The 24,015-nt window shown below is 42.6% G+C and overlaps 1 protein-coding gene across 3 annotated transcripts in view; it reads left to right on the plus strand.

The window, feature by feature from the left end:
- Window positions 1–21,879, plus strand: part of USP48 (ubiquitin specific peptidase 48) — an 89,966-nt gene extending 68,087 nt beyond the window's left edge. For all 3 annotated transcript variants that reach the window (XM_049617873.1, XM_049617870.1, XM_049617872.1), the window contains 6 exons: window positions 6,432–6,536; window positions 11,287–11,442; window positions 16,226–16,351; window positions 17,731–17,779; window positions 20,225–20,251; window positions 21,333–21,879. In XM_049617873.1, coding sequence (XP_049473830.1) covers window positions 6,432–6,536; window positions 11,287–11,442; window positions 16,226–16,351; window positions 17,731–17,779; window positions 20,225–20,251; window positions 21,333–21,355 — 486 coding nt within the window. In that variant the 3' untranslated portion in view covers window positions 21,356–21,879. The remainder of the gene's footprint in view (window positions 1–6,431; window positions 6,537–11,286; window positions 11,443–16,225; window positions 16,352–17,730; window positions 17,780–20,224; window positions 20,252–21,332) is intronic.
- The last annotated feature ends 2,136 nt before the right edge of the window (window positions 21,880–24,015 follow it).

Raw genomic sequence — 24,015 nt, forward strand, 5'->3', positions numbered from 1 at the left:
GTGAACAGATGCTTCACAAAAGATAAAGGGGACACATCAAGATGGGTAGCAGAGATACCGTCTCCCCCAAAACACCACCTCCTTGCACAGCAACCCACTATGGGGGACGAATCTCACACATATGGAACTCCTCCCTGAGGAAAGAAGGGCTTTGACCCACAGGTACCTCAGCCTTTGAGAACCATAAAGCTATGGGGAATGGATCCACAGAGGATGCCTGTTGGGCACTGGGCTCTCATGGCCAGAGGGGACTGCCTTTCTGTGCCCCCCAGTTCTGAAACAGTCAGTTTGACAAACTAGAAGTAAGAGAAAGTTAAATAGTAATACGCTTCAGTGTTAATGCAGGGCCACTCTTTCAAGACCAGGAGAGATAGTTCCACTTAACCCATAGAAACAGTCCTGCAAAATGAGGACACAGAAGAGTGGGTTCCAAATGAAAGAACAAGGTAAAACTCCCAAACAAAGAAGCAAAAAAACCTGTAACAAAACAGATAAGTAATTTACCTAAGAAAGTGTTCAAAGTAAAGGTCATAAAGATGCTCACAGAATTTGGGAGAATAATTGATGAACACAGAATTTCATTCAACCAAGAGGTAGAAAATACAAGAAAGTAACAAATCACAGAGCCAAAGAATGCAATAACTCATCTGAAAAATATACTAGAAGATTTCCATAGGCGATTACATCAAATACAAGAAAGGTCAGTGATCTGGAAGACACTGCAGAATTCACCCAGAGCAGTTAAAAATTTTTTTTAAATATGAAGATAGCTTAAGGGGCCTATGGTACAACATGCAGCAGAAAAACATACACATTGTAGAGGTCCCAGAAGACGGGAGATAGAGAAATGGGCAGAAAACTTCTCTGAAGAAATAACAGCTGAAAATTACCCTAATGTGGACAGGAAACATACACCTGAATCCAGGAAGCCCAGAGAATTCCAAGTAAAATAAACCCAGAAAGTTCCACGCTATGATACATTAATGAAGATTTTCTCAAATGTTAGAGAATCTTAAATGCAGCAAGAGAAAAACAACTTGTTACATACAAGGGAATCTCCATAAGACTTACCAACAGATCTTGTCATGTCAGGAGTAACATGACCTATGCAAAGGGCTGAAGGAAAAACACTTTCAACCAAAAACACTATTCCTGGCAAGGATATCATTCAAAATTAAAGGAGAGATCAACAGTTTTCCTGGTAAGTACAAACTAAAAGTTTATCACCACTAAACCAGCCCTGTGAGAAATTAGAGGGACTTCTTTAAGCTGAAAGGAAGGAGACTAATTAGTTATAAGAAAATGTGAAAGTAAAAATCTCAGTGATAAATATATAGTAAAGGAAGTGGATTAATCACTTGATAGAGCTAGTGTGAAGGTTAAAAGTAGTAGCAATTATAACTATCTGCAATAATTAAGGCATACAAAAAATAAAAAGATGTAGAAAATTGTATTAAAAACATAAAACATTGGGGGTGTTAAAAAACAGTTTTAGAATATGATTAAATTTAAGTTGCTGTATACCAGTATATTTTAAGTGTGACTCTTGTGTTAACCACAAAGCAAAAACCTATTGTAGATACACAAAACATAATGAGAAAAGAATCAAAGCATAGCACTAAACAAAGTCATCAGTGGACAGAAGAGGTGAGCAGGAGAAGAGAGGAACTAGAAAACAACAAATTGGCAATAAGTAAATGCCTATTAATAGTTAATTTAAATGTAAATGGACTAAATTCCCCAATGAAAAGACACAGAGTAGCTGAATGGACACAAAAAACAAGGCGAATCAGCCACTTATATGTTGCCTATAAGAGACTCATCTCAGATGTAAGGATACACAGAGACTGAACGTGAAGGGGTAGGAAAAGCTCTTTCGTGCAAATGGAAACCAAAAGAAGGCTATTTGTATCAGAGAAAATAGATTTTAAAACAAAGTGTAGTAAGACAAAGATGGTCATTACATAAGGATAAGTCAATCCAACAAGAACATAAACGTATATAACATTTGCCAATATGTACCCAACATAGTACCTAAGTATGTAAGGCAGATGTTAACAGAGCTAAAGGAGAAGTTGACAGCAGTGCATTGACAGTGGGACATCAATGAATAGATCATCTAGACAAAAAAATCAATAAAGAAACATGGGCTTAAACGACCTGTAAGACCACATGAACTTAATAGATACATATATCTATAGATGTAGAACACTCCATCCAACAACAGGAGAATGCACTGTCTCCTCAAATGGACATAGACCGTTCTCCAGCATAGGTCATGTGTTGTGCCACAAAATAAGTCAATAAATTGAAGGAGACGGAAATCATTATCAGGCATCTATTCCAATCACAATGTATGAAACTGGAAATTAATTACAAGAAAACTAGAGAACTTTCAAGAAGTAGATGTATTTCTGGAAACATAATTTTCCAAGACTGAATCATGAAATAACAAACAAAAGTCCAGGACCTGATAGCTTCATTAGTGAATTCTACCAAACAAAGATTTAATACCTGTCCTTCTTAAATTCTTCCAAAAAGTAGAAGATGAGAGAATGCTCTCAGTTTTCAAGGCCAGCAAGGATGCCACATAAAAAGAAAATTAGAGGCAAGTATCTCTTGTGAACATTGGTGTGGAAACCCTCAACAAAGTATTAGCAAACCAAATTTCACAGTATGTTAAAAGGAACCTACCCTGTGATCAAGTGGGGTTTATTCTAGGGAAGCAAGGATGATTCATCTGCAAATCAGTCAACATGAAATACCTCATTAATGAAAGGAAGGATAAAATAATATCATCTCAATGAATGCAGAAAAGCACTTGACAGAGTGTATTATCCATTTATAAGAAAAACTCAATAAAGTGGATAGAGTTGGATCATACTTCAACTTGATAGAGGTCATGTATGACCAGCCCACAGCCGGTAGTAAAAAGGTGAAAGCTTTTCCCTTTAGATCAGGAACAAGGATGTCAGTTGTCACCAATTTTATTCAGCATAGTATTTGAAATCCTGGCAAGAGCAGTTAGGCAGGAAAGAGAAATAAAAACATGTCCAAACTGTAAAGGAAGAAGTAAACTATCACTCTTGACACATGACATGATTTTATATGTGGAAAACCCTAAAGGCTTCACCAAATAACTGTTAGAACTTACAAACAAATTTAATTATATTGCAAGGTGCAAAATCAATATAAAATCAGTTGATTCCAGGGCTATGAGTTCAAGCCCCATGTTGGGCGTAGAGCTTATTTAAAATCAGTTGCATTTTTTATACATCTAGCAACAAACTATCAGAAATACCATTCCATTTACACTTCCATGAAAAGGAAAATAGAAATAAATTTAACCAATTGGGTAAATGATCTGTGCACTGAAAACTGTAAGATTGATGAAGTTGAAGAAGACACAAAATGAAGGCTATTCCTTGGTAATGAATTGGAACAATTAGTATCGTCAAAATAACGACATTACTCAAAGCCATCTACAGGTTGAGCGGAACCCCTATCAAAATTGAAATGGCATTTTTCCCAGAAGTAAAAACCAAGCAATCCTAAAATTTGTATGGAACCGCAGAACATTTTCAATAGCCCAAGCAATCTTGAGAAAGAAAAAAGCTGGAGGCAGCCCTCTTTGTGATTTCAATCTATATTACAAAACTACAATTACCTTGGGTCTCCTGGGTGGCTTAGTCAGTTAAGCGTCTGCCTCTTGACTTCGGCTCAGATCATGGTCTCCGGGTTTGAGCCCTGCTTCAGGCTCTGGGCTGACAGCATGAAGCCTGCTTGGGATTCTCTCCCTCTGTCCCTGTCTCCCCCTCCCTCTCTCTCCCTCTCTCTCCCTCTCTCTCCCCCTCTCTCCCCCTCTCTCCCTCTCTCTCCCCCTCTCTCCCCCTCCCCCTCCCCCCCACTTGTGCTCTTGCTCTCTTCTCTCAAAATGATAAATCCGTAAATTAAAAAAAAAAAAAAATGGGTGAAGGAGCACATGGGTGGCTCAGTCAGTTAAGCATCATGGTTTGTGAGTTCGAGCCCCCTGTCATGCTCTGTGTGGACAGCTTGGGGTGGGGGTGGGCTGAAGCCTGCTTGGGATTCTGTGCCTCCCTCTCTCTCTCTGCCCCACCCCACTCACGCTCTGTCTCTCTCTTTCTCTCAAAAATGAATGAATGTTAAAAAAAAAATTAAATAAAAATAATTTTAAAAATTTTTAAATGGTTAAAGAAGGAGTGCAGTGGGTGAAGGGAATTAAGAGATCCAAACCTCTGGTTATGAAATAAGTCACGGCTACCTAGAGTGTATAATGTATGTAGTGGTAACTGTAGTCAATGTTATATTGGAAATTTGTAATTTGCCAAAAAAGTAAATCTCAAACATACGATGGCAAAGGGAACGAGCGTTCTTGGACATTTCACAGTGTAATAAAAGTAATATAGTGTTGTATATCAAACATTTCAATTTAAAAAAAGATCTAGAACCCACAAATTAATAAGATAACGCAGGAACGAGTGTTTTTGAAGAAAATCGAGCAGGGTAAAGGGGGAAGTGGCAGGAGGTGGAGTTGGCGGTGTTAGATGGGAAATGGACGGGAAACCCATCTTGGTGGAGCACAGAGATCCAGCCTGTGAAGGGAGCTTCAGGCAGAGGGTAAGCCTAATGTGCTTAAGCTGCAGAGTGAGTCATGTGTAGAGATTACTGCAGCGATAGAAACATTCTGTGTCGGTGCCGTATGTTTGCTATGGTAGCCACTATTCACATGTGACTGTGGCGGCTGTGGAACTGAATTTTTTTTTTTTTTTTAAACGTTTTTTATTTGTTTTTTTGGGACAGAGAGAGACAGAGCATGAACGGGGGAGGGGCAGAGAGAGAGGGAGACACAGAATCGGAAACAGGCTCCAGGCTCCGAGCCATCAGCCCAGAGCCTGACGCGGGGCTCGAACTCACGGATCGCGAGATCGTGACCTGGCTGAAGTCAGATGCTTAACCGACTGCGCCACCCAGGCGCCCCTGGAACTGAATTTTTAATACATTTATATTTAAAGAGCCACATGTAGCCAGCCAGTGACTACCATAGTGGACAGGATGGGTCTAAAGTGAGGTTTCCTCTATCAATGTATAGTGGTATGGAGTAGGGGAGCAAATCCTATCACATTTTATACTTCATACCAGGGATTTGGGATTTCATTCCAGGTATAGATGTAAGCTACTGGAGAGTTGTAAGCAAGGTCATAGTGTGATATGATTTATGCTTTAAAAAGGTTGCCATGGCCGTGGTCTTTGGGCAAGGGCAGAACAGGAATAAGGAGGGTCCATTTAGAGCCCCTTGCATTTATCTCTAAGAGAATGAAGTAGACAGATTGAGGTGTGTTTTGGGAACAGGAGTGTGAAAACTTGCTGTGCATTGGATTTGGAACATTTTTATTATATTAGGGATAGCTCTTAGGTAGATCCTGTCCCAGATCTCTGTGCATGTCATTAAGTTGATTGCAGGATTGCTGGAATTAAAGATGAAACTACTTTTTATTTGATGATAGCTACCAAACACATTGTTTTAGGAGGATAAATTTACAAATTATGCTCTTTAGTTCTTGGGTTCTCCTTTACAAGTTGAACTAAGGCCTTTATTTCCTCATTTTGCTGAGAAAATGAAGTTAATGAGGGTAAATGTCTCTGGGTTCGTGCCTATTAGTCCCTGTATACAATTGTATCTACAGTAGTATCCATTTGGGGCGCCTGGGTGGCTCAGTGGGTTAAGCATCTGACTTAGGTTCACGTCAAGATCTCACGGTTCCTGAGTTTCAGCCTCTTAACGGGTTTGGGGCAGTCAGGGCATAATCTGTTTGGGATTTTTTCTCTCTGCTCCTCCCCCATGCTCTCTGTCTCTTTCAAAACAAATACATTAGAAAAAATGGTATCCAGTTTATCTAAAGCTTTATTGTTTGTTTGGAGTTTCACAACAGTATTTCACAATACAGAGGAGCACTTGCCCTTCCATCCTTCCCTCTCTCAATTGTAAGGAATATTGTCTGAGTGGTTTGACAGTCCCTGTGCTAGGGTCCAGGATAAGCTTAGAGCCTCTTTGAACTTCTGCAAAATCACATCATTGTAAAAGCCCGATAGTAGTAACTCTTGCAGATACTGCTTACTTACATTTATGATGAGCGCGTTATACAGAAGAGAGTAAGTCCTAGGATACAAACTAACATGTTAAAAGAGCACAAGAAACTTGAGTCTTGATCCTCTGCTTGGTCTGTTATCCCACTGTTGATAAAGCCCCCACACCATCCAAGGCTTGCCCTGCAAGGTTCTGACCATCTCTCTCTCTCTCTCTCTCTCTCTCTCTCTCTCTCTCTCTCTCTCTCCCCCTCCTTCTCTTCTCTTCTCTTCTCTTCTCTTCTCTTCTCTTCTCTTCTCTTCTCTCTTTCTGTGTTTGCATTCAGGTGATGAAGGATTCAGTTCCGGAGCTGAATGTGAGTAGTTCTGAAACAGAGGAGGATAAGGAAGAAGCTAAACCAGATGGAGAAAAAGATCCTGATTTTAATCAAGTACGTGTTGAAGCTGCTTTTCATTGTCCTACCTTCAGCTTTCCTGAAAGCAGCCTCTCCCTGCCCCTGGACATATGTCTGTACCCCGTGTGGGACATTGGTTTCTTGGCCTCCTTTTTTGCCCTCTTTTCCTCACTTTTGGTGGCACACAGTAGTGGCCCTGATTTCTCTCAAAATCCTATGAACTGCATTATTCCAGAATTAATGTATTTGTTGCTATTAAGTAACACAGGCTAAGATATGATGATCAAATCGTTAGCTGGAAAAGAAGACTAAAACAAGACACATATCTTGGTGTGTTGCTTAATCATCGAATCTTTAAGTATGAAAAAATTAACTCCATTTCCCTCATTACAAACAAAATCAACCATGGTCTTAGTAATTGAATTTATAGAAGAGATTTCTGGGTTTCTAATTAAGGTGTTAGTAAAATGACTAGATCAGCGTTAGTCTTTCTTATTTCCTTGTGACGAATTTAATGTTTTTCTTTTAAAGTTTCCTGTTTTGTGTGTATTCTGTTATAATGTTCTATCCTGCTTATATTCTGCATGTTCATAGTGACATTGGAGAAAAGGGTATTAAGAACGGGGAATAACTTGGGAATTTTGTTGATATAAGTTGTAGGTAAGTTTCAGCTTCCCAAAAAGTCAAGACTACTGAGTTCCAGGGTATTCTACAGATACCTTAAATTCATGGAATTTCTCCTTAATTACAATTAGTTGTATCAGCTGAGATATTCATTTTTATTTGTTTATTTTTTGCTGCTAAAATAGAGTAGCCAAACTATGTTTAACCTTCTCCCTAAAGGAATACAAGTGTTAGACTCTCCATCAGCTACATCTGTTAACAGAGTAGAAATATCTGGACACACTGATACTTAACTTCATTTTCACCATAAGAAAGTCAGAAAAGCCCTGTTGGCTGGAATTTTGGTCTCTTGCAGGGAATGTTACTTGTAGTTTTCCACCCGGCACAGAGAGAGATCCACATTTTCCCCTCCTTGCTCCCGCTCCTGAAATGCCGTCAATACCTGTCAGAGAACCGTACCGGGACCTTGGGTCCCACCCTGCTCACCTCGGTTAGCCATTCTGTGAGGCCAGTTTGTGTTTCATTCGGTCCACATCAGAGGGCCCCTTGCTTCAGAAGGAGCCAGACCCATACATTTTACAGGAACGCCGATTTGTTTTGTTTTGACGGGACATTGTAAACACTGTGCTTACTCGTATCTTTGTCGATGTAGGTCTTCTGTTTCTTGGGATGGCTTTTGAGATTATCTCTTGATTGGAGTTTGCAGACCTATCTTTGTGGTTAACTCCTAACCGTGTTTGTCATCAACTCTTCTCATGTCCCCATCGCCTCGTAGAATCCATCTTGCAAATCCCACACCCACAAACTAGTTTGTTTGCTCACTTTAGTTGATACATTAAAATTGCATGCTTGTGGAGGGCAGTGAACATCTCGATCCAGCCTTAGGACTCTAGTTTCTTTCATTGCTTGGCTGGCAGTACTATATCGTTTTAATGATTGTCTCTTGGAAGTGTGGTTTTCTAATCAGTTGGGAATCTCCTTCTTTCCCAAATCTGTTGTCGCAGACTCATTTTCTGAATAAAGAGATAAACTTTGTCAATTAGTTTGTAAAGATAGATATGTAAGTTCATATTGTCTTTAGTTTCTGTTATTTCAAGCTTTGCTCTTCAGCCTGAGTTAATTTTGAAATCTCTTTACATTTTCAAGTGATTTAGAATTTTGGGAAGCCAACGTTTCTGAATGTCTAGTTTTATTCATTGTGGTTGTAACCACAGCACTTTCTAAAGAGTGGATGTGGAATTACTCTTCTTAGTTGTGGATGACAGCGGATTTCGTATTTACAAATATGACAGAGAATGCTGGGAAACATCACTTTTTACGCTATAATTTTTTTTTATGTATACATTATAATTTTCTTCTGTCTTCCCTCTCCTTGTTTGGATATTGTCATACTCTAGAATGTTTTAAATATTTTTGACCCTCAAAAAAATGTAGCCTTCCTTTTGAAAAGAGGAGATGGTCCCAGAAGAATGGCAAGCTTTTCCAGACCTTCAGGGTCCTCAGACATTTTCTTTGTAATGTATTACAGTTCAGTACAGATAGCTTCTGTAATTACGGTTTTAAATCCCTGTAATAGGAAATGATGCATCTCTACTTGTCCTTAATGGGGAGGAACAAATCCTCTTTTTTCCCCTCTCTAAGCTAGATCAACCCAGTCCCTTTGACTTTGACCTTTTCTACAGTTCAGGTTAATAATGCACCCAGTGTCAGATATCGCTTAGGTAATTGAAAGCCATCTAAAACCAGTGGGCTGGTTTTTGTCACATAGTTGGATTTAGATTCTTTTTTTTTCTTTTTTTTTTTTTTTTTTTTTTTTTAAAAAAATAATTCTGGGAAAAGCTTTTGGACCCATTTAAAATCAGAGCCATTAAAAAATATATCTGGCCTAATGCCGAGGGATTTGTAATTTGGTTGTGTTTTGTATTTCTAAAGTAAAATTGGATACGTTGTAGATATTTTTATCCTTCCTAATCTGGAGAATTTAGGTCCACCTTCATCTTTCGTTTCTGCGGATGAGGTTAAGGAAAATGTTTCATCAACTTTTAAGTTATTATCTTTCAGTGTTTTTATTTATTTTGAGAGAGAGCATGTGCACACGTGAGCAGGGGAGGGCAGAGGGAAAGAGAGACAGAGACCCAAGCAGCCCCAGCACCGTCAGCACGGAGCCCCAGACGCAGGGCTCGATCTCCGCAACCCTGAGACCATGACCTGAGCCAAAATCAAGAGTCAGATGCTTGGCCGACGGAGACATCCAGGTGCTCCTCTTTTTCCTTAACTCCCTTGCCACATAACTTAAATGAACACCCGAAAACTTTTTTTTTTTTTTTTTTTGAGAGCCACAGAGCGTGTGCAGGGGAGGGGCAGAGACAGAAGGAGACGCAGAATCGGAAGCAGGCTCCAGGCTCTGAGCGGTCAGCACAGAGCCCACCGCAGGGCTTGAACCCAGAACCGTGAGATCCTGACCTGAGCCGAAGTCGGACGCTTAACCAGGCGTCCCCCACATAACTTGTCAACGAATGTTAGAACCACCTGTGTATCTCTGTAGCCTCGGGGCTAGAGCGAAACCTGGCTGTGCGTGGAGCCCAGCCAGCAGGTGTCACCCTGAGCCAGTGCTCTTGTTTGCTTTGTAAATCCCGGGATCTCTGTTAGTAATGAGTGCGTGGCATCTGTGTCCATAATGGCCCCTGATCCACTCTGCTCATGCGCAGCTAACACTCAGTGACAACTGCAGAAACCAGAGCCAGGGCCTGGGGCTTACCTCATCCGCATTGAATTAAAGCGGGGGAAAACTGTCTGAGGAATCTTGTGCCTCTCACTCCTTGGCCTGGTTAACAGAAGACTGTTGACTCTTAGCCTCCTTATGAAGTGTTCATGGGGGTGTCGTAGAAAGACATTTGGCTCTTATCTATCATTTTTTTCTTAAGACTGGCGCATTAGGAATTCTGGATCCATATGTATGTATGTATGTATGTATGCCTGCATATTTTGCCCAACTATCTTTCGGTAAATAGTATCTGTCATGCGTTTTCACCCCTAAACACTCAAATCAGGGGTGCCTGGTTGGCTCAGTTTGTTGAGCATCTGACTCTTGATTTCAGCTCAGGCCATAATCCCAGGGTTGTGTGATTGAGCCCTGAGTCGGGCTCCATGCTGAGCATGGAGCCTATTTGTGATTCATATTCATTCTCTCTCTCTCTCTCTCTCTCTCTCTCTCTCTTTCTCTCTCTTTCTCTCTCTCCCCCCCCACCCTCCCTTGCTCTCTCTAAAATTTAAAAATACATACATACTTAAAGCAGCATATAAGTAAGGCAGTGTCCTATTGCCCATACTCAGAATTTTCCAGGTATCCCAAAGATGTAAAATAGTATTTCCTCCTCCAAGCAACCGTCAGGGTGTATGTACATTGTATTATAGCTAGAAGGCCAGTCCTACCTCCTTACCCCCTTTCTTTTCCTCTTTGACCTTTAATGTCGTATAGATTGTCCCTGATCCTTGATCCAGCTGATCGCCCCCATACATTATTGATTTCAGTTTGTTTCTCTGGTCTCTGTAATTTTTGTACATTGGAAATCGGCTCTCAATGTTTGATTAGATTCAGGTCTAAAAATTTTCACAAAGATCTTTCACAGACAGAGCTCTTTCTTGATCCCATCAAGAGGCACAGTGTGTCCCGTTTTTAGTCAAACCAAGTTGATGTCTTTATTAATACTGTCTTTTCTTTTGAACGTTCTCAGCTGTTTGTACTTAGCTTCCTCGCCTTCTCAAAAGAAATCGTGTAATACAAACATTACGATTCAGGTTGTTTCTGGATTAAATTTAGTAATCTTAACGTTTTTTAGTTTATCACGTGTGTTTTTCTGATTGAAGGTTCAAACGTACCATTTTGCTTTTAAATGTTCTTATTGTAACTTTTTGAAGAAAACAAAAACAAAAACCTGCCGCTTACGTGCAGTTACTGGTATATCTCACACATCCTCTTTTCCAATTTTGTGTGAGCCTACTAAGTAAGGATTTGGTGAGTTTCTACTCATTGTTGACACTGAATTTCAAGTGGTTAAGGGACCAGTAAGTAAATTGTTTTTGTCTGTCTGATGAACTTTATGAGCATGGGTCACACAGAGCGGATCATCTCAGTGCTGTTTGTTCTGGATTTTTATTCTAGAGCAATGGAGGGACGAAGCGGCAAAAGATAACCCATCAGAATTACATAGCCTATCAAAAGCAAGTCATTCGGCGCAGTATGCGACATAGAAAAGTCCGTGGTGAGAAAGCACTTCTTGTTTCTGCTAATCAGACACTAAAAGAATTGAAAATTCAGGTGAGGAAAATACAAGGTTGGTTTAGAAGGGACCTTCCTGCGTTCCTGCTTTGCCCTGTGTTTATGTATGTCTCTGTTTTCTTTCAGGGTCGATCCTCCTGGTATTAATCCGTTGATTTTCTTTTGATTTCAGAATAACGCCTGAATAAATTGAATAATTGAATAATATATTCAATAAATTGAATAATAAATTTCAATAAATTGAAATAACTCTTTTAAAAAGTTTTCAAAATAGCCGAGGTTTGAAAAAAAAAAAAAAAAGTTTTCAAAATAGCCGAGATCTGGTGCACCTGGCTCGCTCAGTTGGTGGAACATGGTAACTCTTGATCTCGGGCCATGAGTTCAAGCCCCCGTGTTGGGCGTAGAGATTACTTAAAAATAAGTTAAAATTTTTAAGAAGCCACACAAAATACCCAAGAATCTTTCTTTCTGTGAAGGTGAAAGTGGTTTGGATTCTGAAACCGTGGGCAAGTTCTGAGTAGCTTATGGGAAACACTGAGAGCCCTGTAATGTGCTGAACGCGGAGGTTGTTCAGGGGTAATTGTTCCCTCACTTTACTGTGCTGTATGTTTTCCTTTGACCACTTAATAAGTATTTGAGCCAGTTACCAGGATCTGCTGTGAAACTTAAGGGGAAATAAAAGGCAGCTACTGCATCGTTTATTCACTTGGGTGAGCCTGGAACTTTTTTACCACAATATTTTTGGTGTCAGATAAGTCTACTTGATAGAATTTTAAAGTTACCTCTCTTTATAGAGTGATGTCTTCCAAATGGGTTTTTAAAGATTTGTTTTAGATTGTTTTCCTCTCCGTCTCACTCCCTCGTGCCCCCCTCCCAAAAGCAAGCATTGTTGAGTGAATGCTGTGTAGGCATTTTGAAAATCCTAGATGATTTTGTTATTTCTTCGTATCAATACTAAAATACTGTAAATGAGTGGTATGTCCCAAAATCTAGGCAAGAGGCTCTGATAAGTTCAAGATGCCCGTGAAAAAAAAGAAAAAAAAAGAAATCTGGCCCCTAATCGGTTTCAGACACTGATATATATCCAGAAAGTCGACCAAATTTCCCTCTTTGCTGCTTTCATGTGGCATAGTTTACTGGTTCTGCATTTTTTCTTGCTGCTGATATTTATCATTGTAATTGAGGCAAAAATACAGGCTTCCTTTGAGGGTGTTATATGTTCCAGATTGTCCTGGGAACAGTATTTCCCTTAGTTGAACCCATGGCTCTGAAAATAAACGTGTTGGCATAATATCTTTACTCTGTTATTGTACCTTTTACATCTGAGAAAGCCTGTTTCTGTCACCGGCTTTTTGCCTGTCAGTGGTAAACCTCGAACATTCAAAACCTTTAAATTACAAAAAGAGCCCCTGTGGATAAAGACATTTAAAAAGCCTGTGCTGCTTTTATTATGGACTACCATTTTTGAAGAACAAATCAAAAGTCAGCAGAAATAACCTCTGTTTAGGAACATGTTACCTGCACGGAGGAGCTGTTAGAAGCCACCAGCGGTTCAGATGAAACCCCCAACGTGCTCTTCTCCGGTGGGTCCTTTGCAGTGTCCTTCCTCCCCCACCCGGGCTTTGAAGCCGCCGTGATCCAGAGTCAAAGGAAAGGGCAGTGAAATGTAATTTCCCCTTGCTGCTCAGTGGTGGTAGCTTTGAAAGCCTCCACTAGATGTGACCTTTTGCCTGGCAGCCTGGCCAGCACTGGGGTTTGTGGTGGGCACGAGTGTGGCCCTCAGTTAGTGGTGGTGGGCGTTTTGTTTTGTTTTTAAAGTATGTAATGCCTCTTTTACGTTTGATGGAGCCTTTCCTCATGGAGAGAGTACATTTCCAAGTTAATAGGATGGCATCATTTGTAAAATTGTAAATGTTTTATTCTAGACATCCGCATTTTAGTGTTGCTTAAAACCTTAAGAAGTTTGTCTTGCCTGATGATTAATTCAGCCACCTCTGATACCGTAAAGTAAATGGAATTACAGTCGGTTCATCTCCCTTTGCAGAAGATGTTTGGTGTTCGATTGTATCATTTCATTTTCCCGCAGACACGTTTTGAGCAGTCGCGCTGCCTGCCTTAGTAAGGAGGAAACGGTGGTGCCGAGGATGGATGGCTGCCAGGTGAAGCCATCGCCCCTGCGTTTCCTTTAGGCCACACACCCTTGCGTCGTAGCAAGTAGCGCAGGGTGGCTTCCCCTTAGGACAGGGTTTGTTCCCCTTAGGACAGCATATGGTTGTTCCTCGTATGCTCCATAGATTAGGGATGCTGCACCTATGTAATATATGTTATATTTTAATGTTTATTCATTTTTGAGAGACAGCACAAATAGGGAAGGGGCAGAGAGAGAGATGGAGACACAGAATCCAAAGCAGGCTCCGGGCTCTGAGCTGTCAGCACAGAGCCTGACGCAGGGCTCAAACTCAAGAGCTGCGAGATCATGACCTGAGCTGAGACGCCTGAGCCACCGAGCTACCCAGGCATCCTGCACCTATATACTATTAAATTATACTCAGGCATTTTTACGGCTTGTGCATTATTGTGCCAAAGGCCTCCGTGCCCTTGATTGGCTTATTCCCTTCTTCTGAAGTAGAGTGTGCTCTTTTCACTAGCAAACACTTGCTCATCTTTCATGGCACCTCTCCTACAAACCTGCCTTGGCCTCCAGCTGTAGAACCGACTCTTCTTGTCCTCCACGCTCCCCAGATCTGACATGTACCTTCTGCCACCAGCCCCGCCATGTTCTGCCCTCACTCTCTGAACGCCTCCCATGTGGGGTTCCTCACTCAATGTTTGTTATTTCCCGCACTGAACGAAGCATTTGACTCATGGTGGCTTCTTAATAAAAGCTTCATTCGTTGTTAAGTGTCCTTGGCCATGTGCTCAATACATAAAGTCCTGAGCATCCACCCCTCAGTGAGGGTGCTCGTGTCTGGATGTGTTTGCTTTGTCCAACCTCACGGGGCTGGTGCAAAGACGCTCAGTATTCTGGGATACCAGCAGGCGTTCCTACAGTCGAGCAGCTGTAATGTTGCCCACATTAAGTTCGTAATGGACACCTCCATTGTAACTCTGCTTTCTTCCTCCCGATTCCTCTTTGGTAACCTGGTTACCTCTGCCTGATTCCTGTGTGCTGGGCTGGCTTCGGTAGAAGTGACCTATTAGTACTTCTTACAAGAAATAGGCTTATTGATTTAAAGGCAGTTGATTGATGTCAGGGCATGTTAGCCACAGAACCATCTGTGTTGTCTTTTTTTTGTTTATTTTGAGGGAGAGAGAGGGAGACAGAAAGAAGCCCAAGCAGGCTCCACGTTGGCAATGCAGAGCCCGACACGGGGCTCAAACTGACCAACCATGAGATCGTGACCTGAGCCTAAGTCAAGAGTTGGATGCTTAACCGACTGAGCCACTCAGGCACCCCACAGCCACCTGTTTCTCAGAAGCTGGTGTCCTTTTGAAAAGTCCAGTTAAGATTCAGGCCTAACATGGAGGAGGCCCGTGTTGTTATCCTTGTTCCTAATTTTCTGTATGCCATAATTAAAATCACTTTTCCAGTCACAGTTTTCTTGTCTTGGAAAGCTCTTGCGCCCTATTATACACACGATTGTCTCAGGGCTTCTTCATCTTTCCAGATTCAGAGAGTAGAGTAGTGTGCATATAAAGGTTAGGATGGTTTTCCCTTACCATTGTTGATATTGGTAATAAACATACATATAATAAAACATTCACTTGCGTATGTAAGTAAGCTACGAAGCATAATAAAATGAATACTCTTGAATGCACCCTCCAAGTTACAAATTAGAACATATCATTGAAGGTGCCCATGTGCTCCTGTCCAAGGCCAAAACTTCTTACCTGCCCACTGGTAATTACTACCCAGAAATGATAAAAAAAGAAGACATTTTTGTGAATTTGAAAAAATGCTTAAGTATTATGCATAGTAGTCTTTCTGAATTTATTTAATGTTTTAATTTTTTTTTTTTTTTTTAATTTTAGAGCGAAAGTTGGGGATGCACACAGGGCATGGGGGGAGAATCCCAAGCAGGCTCCACACTCTGCACAGAGCTTGATGTGGGGCTTCATCTCACAACCCTGGTTATCATGACCTGAGCTGAAATCAAGACTCAGACATTCAACCAACTGAGCCATCCAGGGGCCTCTGAATGTACTTAATTTTTTAATAATTGGCTAGAATTATGAAGGGGTCCTTTCCCTTAAGAAATTCATATTTTGGTTCCTAGAGGCAAGACTATCTAAGAATATACAGCAGTCCCAAGGGTGAATTATGTAGTCCAGGCTTGCTAAAGAAATTAGGACAGAAGGAAGAATCCAGATGGCCTGCTGGTTAATTTAAAGATGGTCTTAGGAAAGAATTTTGACTTGACTGTTAAAAGGACGTGTGACCTGGGCATGAGGAGAGTGACTGTCACGTCCTGGCTGAGGCCTTAAAACCAGAGGAGCTACCAGCCTGGTCCACCTGCTCCTTTGATTTCCCCACGCCCCCTCCTTCGGGGAGGCGGCAATGCGCAGAACAAAAGGGTCCGTGGGTATAATTGTTGTCTACCAGGCTTCCTAAGGATGTTCTCAGATAGGCTAGGACTCTAGTCTTCGTAGGAGTGGAGCCCGTGGGCTGATTGCAAGGAGTAATAGCTTTTGTACTCTGAGGACTTTTGTTTGTTTGTTTGTTTGTTTGTTTGTTTAAAGTATCCATGTATTCATTTATTCCAGTAGGGTGTAAGTCTCAGTATTATTTGCCTCATACACGCTTTCTTTTATATTGGCACAGATCATGCACGCGTTTTCAGTTGCTCCTTTTGACCAGAATCTGTCAATTGATGGAAAGATTTTAAGTGATGACTGTGCCACCCTCGGCACCCTTGGCGTCATTCCCGAATCTGTGATTTTGTTAAAGGTAGGTAACGGCTCCTTACGTAAGGAATTCTAGAAAACTTTGATGACCTGTCCCCACAAGCGACAGTGGTTAAGATCGCCTCTGGTCCTCGGGAGGCTGTGCCAGTAAGCGACTGGCCTCCAGACGCTCCCACTCTGGCTCAGCTGCACAAGACTGAGTGGAGATCAGCACATCGCTGGTTCTTGTGGGGTTTTCATCATTTTTGTTAAAAATAATATAGATTTAAGCCTCCACCCAGACTTCTGGATCAGCAGAATTACTTAACCATACTTGTATTAAACCATCCCCTCATTTCCTCTTGGCTCAAAAGTACCAGCCACTCAAGCAGGGAAGCAAATGTAACACGTGAGGCTCGGCCACGATGGTCTAAATGCTTCTGGTTGACTTGGGATTTTTGTCCAGGGCATGGAAATTGGCTTCAGGTACAGTAGATAGGAGAGGTGGAAAGTGTTTTGCAAAGGCAGGGTCCTGAAGAGTCCTTGAACTGCCTCATTAGCCCAGTTCTGTCCTTACCCTCCTCTAAGGGGTGGGTTTTGTCCTTTGCCTTTGCCTCTTTGGTTTCTCAGTGGCCAGAATCATCCCCACTGTGGCAAACAACCACTGCGTCACCCGGTAGAGTATTTGTATTTGTTCACTATTTTGAACTGTGAGATACATGCTTGTATCTGGAGCCTCAGTCCTGGTGAGATACAGTTGGGCCCTGGAAGTGAAGGAGGAGGCCCATGATACCCACTGCTCCACGCACTCCTACCGCCTGCCCATTCCCTGTTTCCTTTTTGCTTTTCTTTCAACCGTAGGTTCTGTGGAATTATTCTGAAAACCTAGAATTGCCGAGCCCTAAGGACCCTAGGTCTAAAACCCTTGAAATGGCCCATCTTATCAGAGGACTTGTACCTTGGACGATCAGCTAGAGTCTATGCTAGCCATCAGCCTCAGGGCTGGCTTCTGTCCTGAAAGGGGAATGGGTGATTTCTTCCTGCTGCCGAGGAGGAACAAAAATGTCTTTCTCAGCTAACTTATTTTTTGGAGGACCAGTCTGACCTGGTTTCCACCAGCTCCCTGTCACCATCACCACTGGCATCCTAACTCACATTCATTCATTTTGTGCTTAGTAACCGCAGGGGAATAGATTTCCACATGAGAAGGTGTTTTTAAGAGCAGTTAACCAGTGTCACATATAATGTATGGTTTGGGAGTGATGAGTGTAGACCCATCGTCGGAGGCGGGGACATCCTTTGTTAGTCCTGGACATGGCCGCCTCTCTACCGGACAGCGCTTGTATCTGTGTCCTGTAGCAAAACACCGGTCGACACGTGGACCCGCCTTCCCTGTGGTGAGGATCTGCCCTGGTTTTCACTTGTCTTCGTTGGTTTTTCTAGGCCGATGAACCGATTGCAGATTATGCTGCAATGGATGATGTCATGCAAGGTAAAGACACATTTGTTTTAGGAATTTAAGTTGCTAGAAGGAGAGGTAATTACACCTGGTGAAGTTTCCATCTACACTGCTTTTACTTTTCACTTTGAAAAAGTTTTACGTGTTGTTAGGGTGGAATCTTACGTTCTTTCTCCTGGAAGATCATAGAGAAGGGCGTGTGCAACAATTGGGCAAATGGAAAGCTGAGAACAGAGTAGTAATGATTTAGCTGAGCTGAGGAAACTGAAACACGGGTAAGCCTGGCAATAGAAAAGGTCAACCAGAAGCAAAGTTAATTCTGATTGTAGAGCCTCAGACAGATGCACAGGAGACCCCAGGCACTTCGACAGTGGGAGTGAGGTCAGAGCCTGAGAAGAGGAAACTATGTAAGAAGCAGTAAGACAGCGCAAGCCCCTCCTCTGGAGCCTTCCCCGCCGGGACGTCACGTGAGCAACGAGGATGTGTTTCTCAGCTCTTTGAAGGCGAGAATGAGGCTGTTACATAGCAGACAGGGAGAACACCCCTGTCTTTGTTCAGATGCTGGCAGCTGCCTCTGCCTCCCACACAGGAGCGATGAGCTAAATCGCACTCGGGGGACACTGGCCAATTCAAAAAATCACCTACAGATAGGTATTTTTTTTAAGTGCTTCATCTCCCAGTAACCCTTCAGTGAGGCCCACCAGTGTCCACTGACCAGTCCTCATACTTCACTAGGGATAAATGGGCACCTCCAGACCAGACAGTGGAAGAGTGAGGGTCTGGGACGAAACGGTGTCCATGAAGAGCCTCAAGAAAGGAAGCTAAATGAAGCAGTCCATGCAGGAAGCAGAAGAAAGCTCAAAAATTAACTATAAATAATACAGAGAGACCACATAGCTAGGGACTATATAAGAGAAACGTTGAGAGGACAGAAAGGGTTTCATGAAAATATAGAATGATCGTACCAAGGATCCGATGCAGTAAGTGAAATTCTAGGGACTCGTGAATCTAAAAGCATCCAGAGATACGGGAGGAAAACAAATCCCCTTCATAGAATAAAGAGTCATAAAGACCAGTGGATGGAGCTGTGCCCACAGGATTCTGAGGAAAAGTGAGTTCTGATCCAGAATTCCACAACTAGACAGATTTTGTTCTTCCCTCGCGTTTGAGGCCCCCAAATATTTCTCTCTCAAGTATCGTTTGCCAATACACTGTGGACGGGTGTGCTCTTCGTAAACAAGAGTGCAAGTCAAGAACAAAGTCGGTGGTGGAACCAAAATCTAGGGATCCAACAGAGGAAGACAGCCCTAGAAGACGGGAAACCCCAGAAGAGAAGCCCTGCGGTCAGCGGCGAGCACCCCCCAGTCCAGATCGGAGCAGGGAACACAGCTCCGGCAGAGCGTGTCCACGGGGAAGAGTGGAAGTGACGGAGGGCTGTCTTGAGGTTTACAGGTCTTCCAGCGTCTGTATGCAGCAGTTACCACCCCCAGAAAGGTAAAGTCATACCAGACAGGAAGTATGACCAAGGTGCACTGAGGGATTCAACCGTGAGCACTTGTTACTGGAGTGAAAGGTGATGTAAACACTGGACACTGACTGGCTTCACAACAAAAAATACCACTGTCAGGAGGGGACATGGGTTAGGGGGCAGGTGGTAGACCAACTAAATCTTTAGTGTTCATTGAGGAAGTTGTTATATATTATTTATCTAATGTTACGAAATAATAATACAGTTGACCTTGAACAACATGGGTCTGAACTGTCAGGTCCACTCCCACATGGGCATTTTTAAACAAGTGTATGTGCAGCACCATAACTGTATTTTCTCTGCTTTATGATTTTCTTAATGTTTTTTCTCTAGCTTACTTGATTGTAAGAATGCAGTATATAATGCATATAACATACAAAATATGTGTCGAGTGACTGTTTTGGGTGAAGCTATCAACAGAAAGCCGTTAGTAGTTAAGTTCTGGGGAGAGTGCAGAGCTCTGTGTAGATTTTCAGTCATGCTGTGGGTCAGTGCCCCTAACCACTGGTTGTTTAAGGGTCAACCGAATCAGCCTATCATCTGGAAATAGAGACCAGGAGAAAAGGCTACATGAGTCTGAAGTGGTTGCTTCTCGGGTGTGGGAATGGAGGGAAGGTGAGAGGGACACAGCATCTCTCCAAGGGCATCTGTCCCACGGTTTTCTCCAGGCCCCCCCTGGAGTCCTGCAAAACTTGGCTCTAGCTGCAGCCATTGTTCTACTGTATTTGACTTGTGTGTTGCTTTGATAAAAGTAAAAACAAAGAGAAAGATCATCATCTGATTATTCTCACCCAAAATTTCAAAGGTAATCATTATGGGTGAGTAAAGTAATTAAAAGTTATTTATAAACTTTTTTTTGTCTTTAGGCATTGCGATAATTTAGGCATTCTCGTCTGTCACGACCGTGTTTTCATTTTGGAATTCTTTTTTCTCTCTTTCTTTTTTTCTAGTGTGTATGCCAGAAGAAGGGTTTAAAGGTAAGTTACATTTGTCATGTTTTGTTCATGAATGTCAGAGTCCTACTGTAATTTTCTCTTAAAGCGAAGGCTGTAATTTGATTTTAAAATTTAATCCAATATAGTCTCATGACTGAAATTAATTTTAGTTAAATGCATTTTTTATTCGGGCTTCTTCATTATCTTTTTCAGCACTCAGGCCTCAGCTACGGCCTGTGTGTTCAAAGTCTGTAGTGCCAGATGTCCATTTTGCTTTCTCTTTCTCATTTGGAGGGGCAGGTGGGTGGGGAGGTTGGGGTAACGGTTAGCTGACGGCATTTATATTTACCTTTCCCCGTTCCTCCTCTCGGTCCCACCTTGGAGCAAAACATTTCGTGTGTGACTGATGAGAATTAGAGGGAAGGAATTTGCTGAATTCTATCCAGTTCAGTGAAAAGGTTTCATTCATCCATTTAGAATTCAGGCATTTCTTGGATTACGACTTTGGATGGAGACACAGCGGTGTCTTGTCACGTCATGGCCACTGTTAGCTGTGTATATACCGATGGTGTTTATTGATTCATCAGATACAGATCTTTGATATTTACAGATTGAGCCTTTGCCCTTCTGATTCCTTTTGGCCTGCTCCAGAGGTCTGTGGCAGCTTGTGATTTTTTTTTTCTTTTTGCCTCGGAGTGAGTCTAATCAAACACCAGGGGTCCTTTGCCGAAACAGATAAGCGAGCAAAGCTACTGGCCTTAGTAAAGCCTTCCTGTCAATGCAGCTTTGTTGTCTACACGTTACTACACAAAGAAGTGGTCAAAACAAAACAAAGCAAAAAATGTCTTTGTGAGAGATGGCCATCAAATGAGAGCATCAATAGAATGTGATTAACTTGTGCGAAGATACCGCGTAGGAAACACATGGCTTTCAGCTGAAGCGTGGTTTAGCGGAAAGCCTGGAGTCTGCTGCTCTGTTCTTACCCTTCACCATCCGGGGGCTGCTGTGCTCACTCATTAAATTGGATATTCCCTGGTGATGATGCGTTCTTGGCAAATGGAATGCACCCGAACCCTTCATTTTCAGCTCACAGCTCTACCTCCACATGTGTTTCTTTTCCCAGGTACTGGTCTACTTGGACATTAATCTTTTGGACACTTGCTGACTTCCGAGAAATGACCAGAAGGGAAGAGAGACGTTTGACATATGTTAGGGCATTAACGAGAAGATGGATTTAGGAATTAAACCGTTCTGTGACCCTTCCAGAAGGCAGAAAACTATTCTGAAGTGACCGTCCCAAATGCCTTATGTCAGACAAAGCAGATTGCACTGACGGACATCAGACTTGAAGGAAATGTTTCAAATTTTATACTTAAGAGAGGGTGGCGGGCGGGCGGGGCAAGTAAAGACGGAACCGGTTTAGTAGCAGTAACAGTAAATCATGTCTACATACGAGATTTATAGTCACGGGAGGGAATAAAGTTCTGTTATATTTCCCTGCTCGCACTTCATACCAGATGCATTGGTCCATCAAGGATTTGTATCACAGTAGATGGGACAACGTTCTGCTCTGAACTAAAAAGTAATTCTTTAGAGACATAACCTGCTTACCAATACCTGTCTTTGATTCATATTTTACTTTGAATAAAGCATGAAAGTGAAGAAACTTGCCTTAATTGTGGAAAAGTGTCTTCAGATTATCCTCCTCTGTGTCGGCTCCCACACTACCCGCTGCCCCCTGGTCTCTCCTAGTGTCGGGTCAAGGAGGAGGCACCTCCGTGTCTCCTGCAGTGAGCGAGGGATCGGGTCTCAGTTTTGGCTTCAGTGCCCTGGCTTTCGTGCACACGGAAAGGATGGCAAATGTTTGTTACCTGTGACAGCACCTTCCTCCAATCTTGCCGTCGTTCAGAATTTGGGAAATCAAGTACATCTTGCACTTTAGAAAACTCTGACCACACCCTATCAGAAGAGTGAAGTACCATTTGGATAACGCAAGGTTTTTATAGACATGTGTTCTTTCCGTTCTCCAAGTCTACTGTTTGTTTCTTGGATCTCGCTTCTCTTTTTGAAAGCATTCTTCCTGAAATGCCCAGAAAGGGCATTTAGATCATTTGGTTTAAATAAGACAAAAAAAAACGTATGGATGGGATGTGTCGTTTCATCCATTTCCGGATTACTGTTATCAACTCATAACCAAAACAACATTCTTAAGAATATTGAGGGGTTTTAAAATGGGACTTAAGACAAGTTGGTTTCGCTGTTTTCTGTTGAGTTGCGTATGTGCGTGTTCGGGGCCAAGATGCTGACTCCTGCGTGTCTCTCGCAAACACTCCGAGGCTTCGGTTCATGACAGGTACCCCCCCCCCCCTTTGTTTTACGCACAAAAATTTAAACTCAGATAATGGATGAGGGAGGCAGGTTTCAATGTGAGGACCAGCAACCTTGGCAGAGCCCTTTTGAATAGCTCTTTTTATCAGAATAATATGGCTCTTTGGTCAAATTATAACTTCTTATTTTTCCCGTTTGCTATGTCTCCAGTCTGTGCCCCCTGAGGAGGCGGGGGCATTTAACGAGCCCGTGTGGGAGAGTGAGAGCTCCGCACAGGACCCTTGAAAGCCATCCTAGGAACCAGACGTCCCCGCGTTGAGCTCTGTCAGCACAGGGGCGGGACTCGGGGGTTGAGATCATGGGTAGCTAATTGGGTTTTAGATCCCAGTCTTTTATTTCACTCCAAAAGGGAAGCTGGAGCATCAGTGTATTAATACATAGAGCAACGTATTCTTTCCCAAGGTAAAGACTTGTCAACAAGTTCCCTTGGTGCCCAATGGGCCAGCTTCCCTTTTCCTACAAAGAAGCCACTCGGCCGGAAAAGGTTCTTTCTAGGGACTGACAAATATGTCTGTGGCTCCTAGAAATCAGATCTTTGTCCCGATTTCCTGTTAAAAACAGTTCTTAAATGTGTTACTCGAGTCTTTCCCCCGCATGCAATGGTAACAGCCTTTTGGAAATCTTTCAGTATGACAACCCAGTCCCTGCAGTGGCTCCTCTAAGAACTCTGCCCAGAGGTGGGAGTTCTCAGCCCAGCAGCTGTTTTCCTCCTGCCCTGACCAGTGCTACTCAGCGTTGGCCATGCACCCACCAGCAGCAGTGGGAGGCTGTATTAGAAATGCAGGAGCCGGGGGCGGCGCCTGGGTGCCTCAGTGGGTTAAGCATCCGACTTCGGCTCAGGTCATGATCTCCCGGTTCGTGGGTTTGAACCCCCCACCTCGGGCTCTGTGCTGACAGCCCGGAGCCCGCTTCAGACTGTGTCTCCCTCTCTCTTTGCCCCTCCCCTGCTCACACTCTCTCTCCCTCTCTCAAAAATCAGTAAAACATTAAAAAATTTAAAGAAATGCGGGGGCAGGGGGCACCTGGCTGGCCCCGTCGGAAGAGCCTGAGACTCTTGATCTCAGGTTATGGGTTGGAGCCCCACGTGGGATGTAGAGATTACTTAAATATTAAAAGGAAAATGCAGGAGCCCAGGCCCCAGACACATGAGATCCGCATCCACAGGATGCTCCAGCGCTTTCAGAGTTTGAGAAGCCTCTGGCTGAGACCTCTTTGCTACGCTCACTGCTTCGCATGGGGAAAACAGGTACACAGTAGATAAACTCAAACCCAATTCTTTGTCTCTATTTACAAATATGTAGAGACCAGTGGTCTTCTGGGCTGGGACCACATCGAAGCACAGAGACTCTCCGGTTTTTTTTATCCCATGCATGTGTATTTTTTATCAGAGCAGTCCTCTGTAGAGGGTATTAGGAAGC

This window comes from Panthera uncia (assembly GCF_023721935.1).
Source record: "Panthera uncia isolate 11264 chromosome C1 unlocalized genomic scaffold, Puncia_PCG_1.0 HiC_scaffold_4, whole genome shotgun sequence".
Classification (NCBI taxonomy): domain Eukaryota; kingdom Metazoa; phylum Chordata; class Mammalia; order Carnivora; family Felidae; genus Panthera; species Panthera uncia.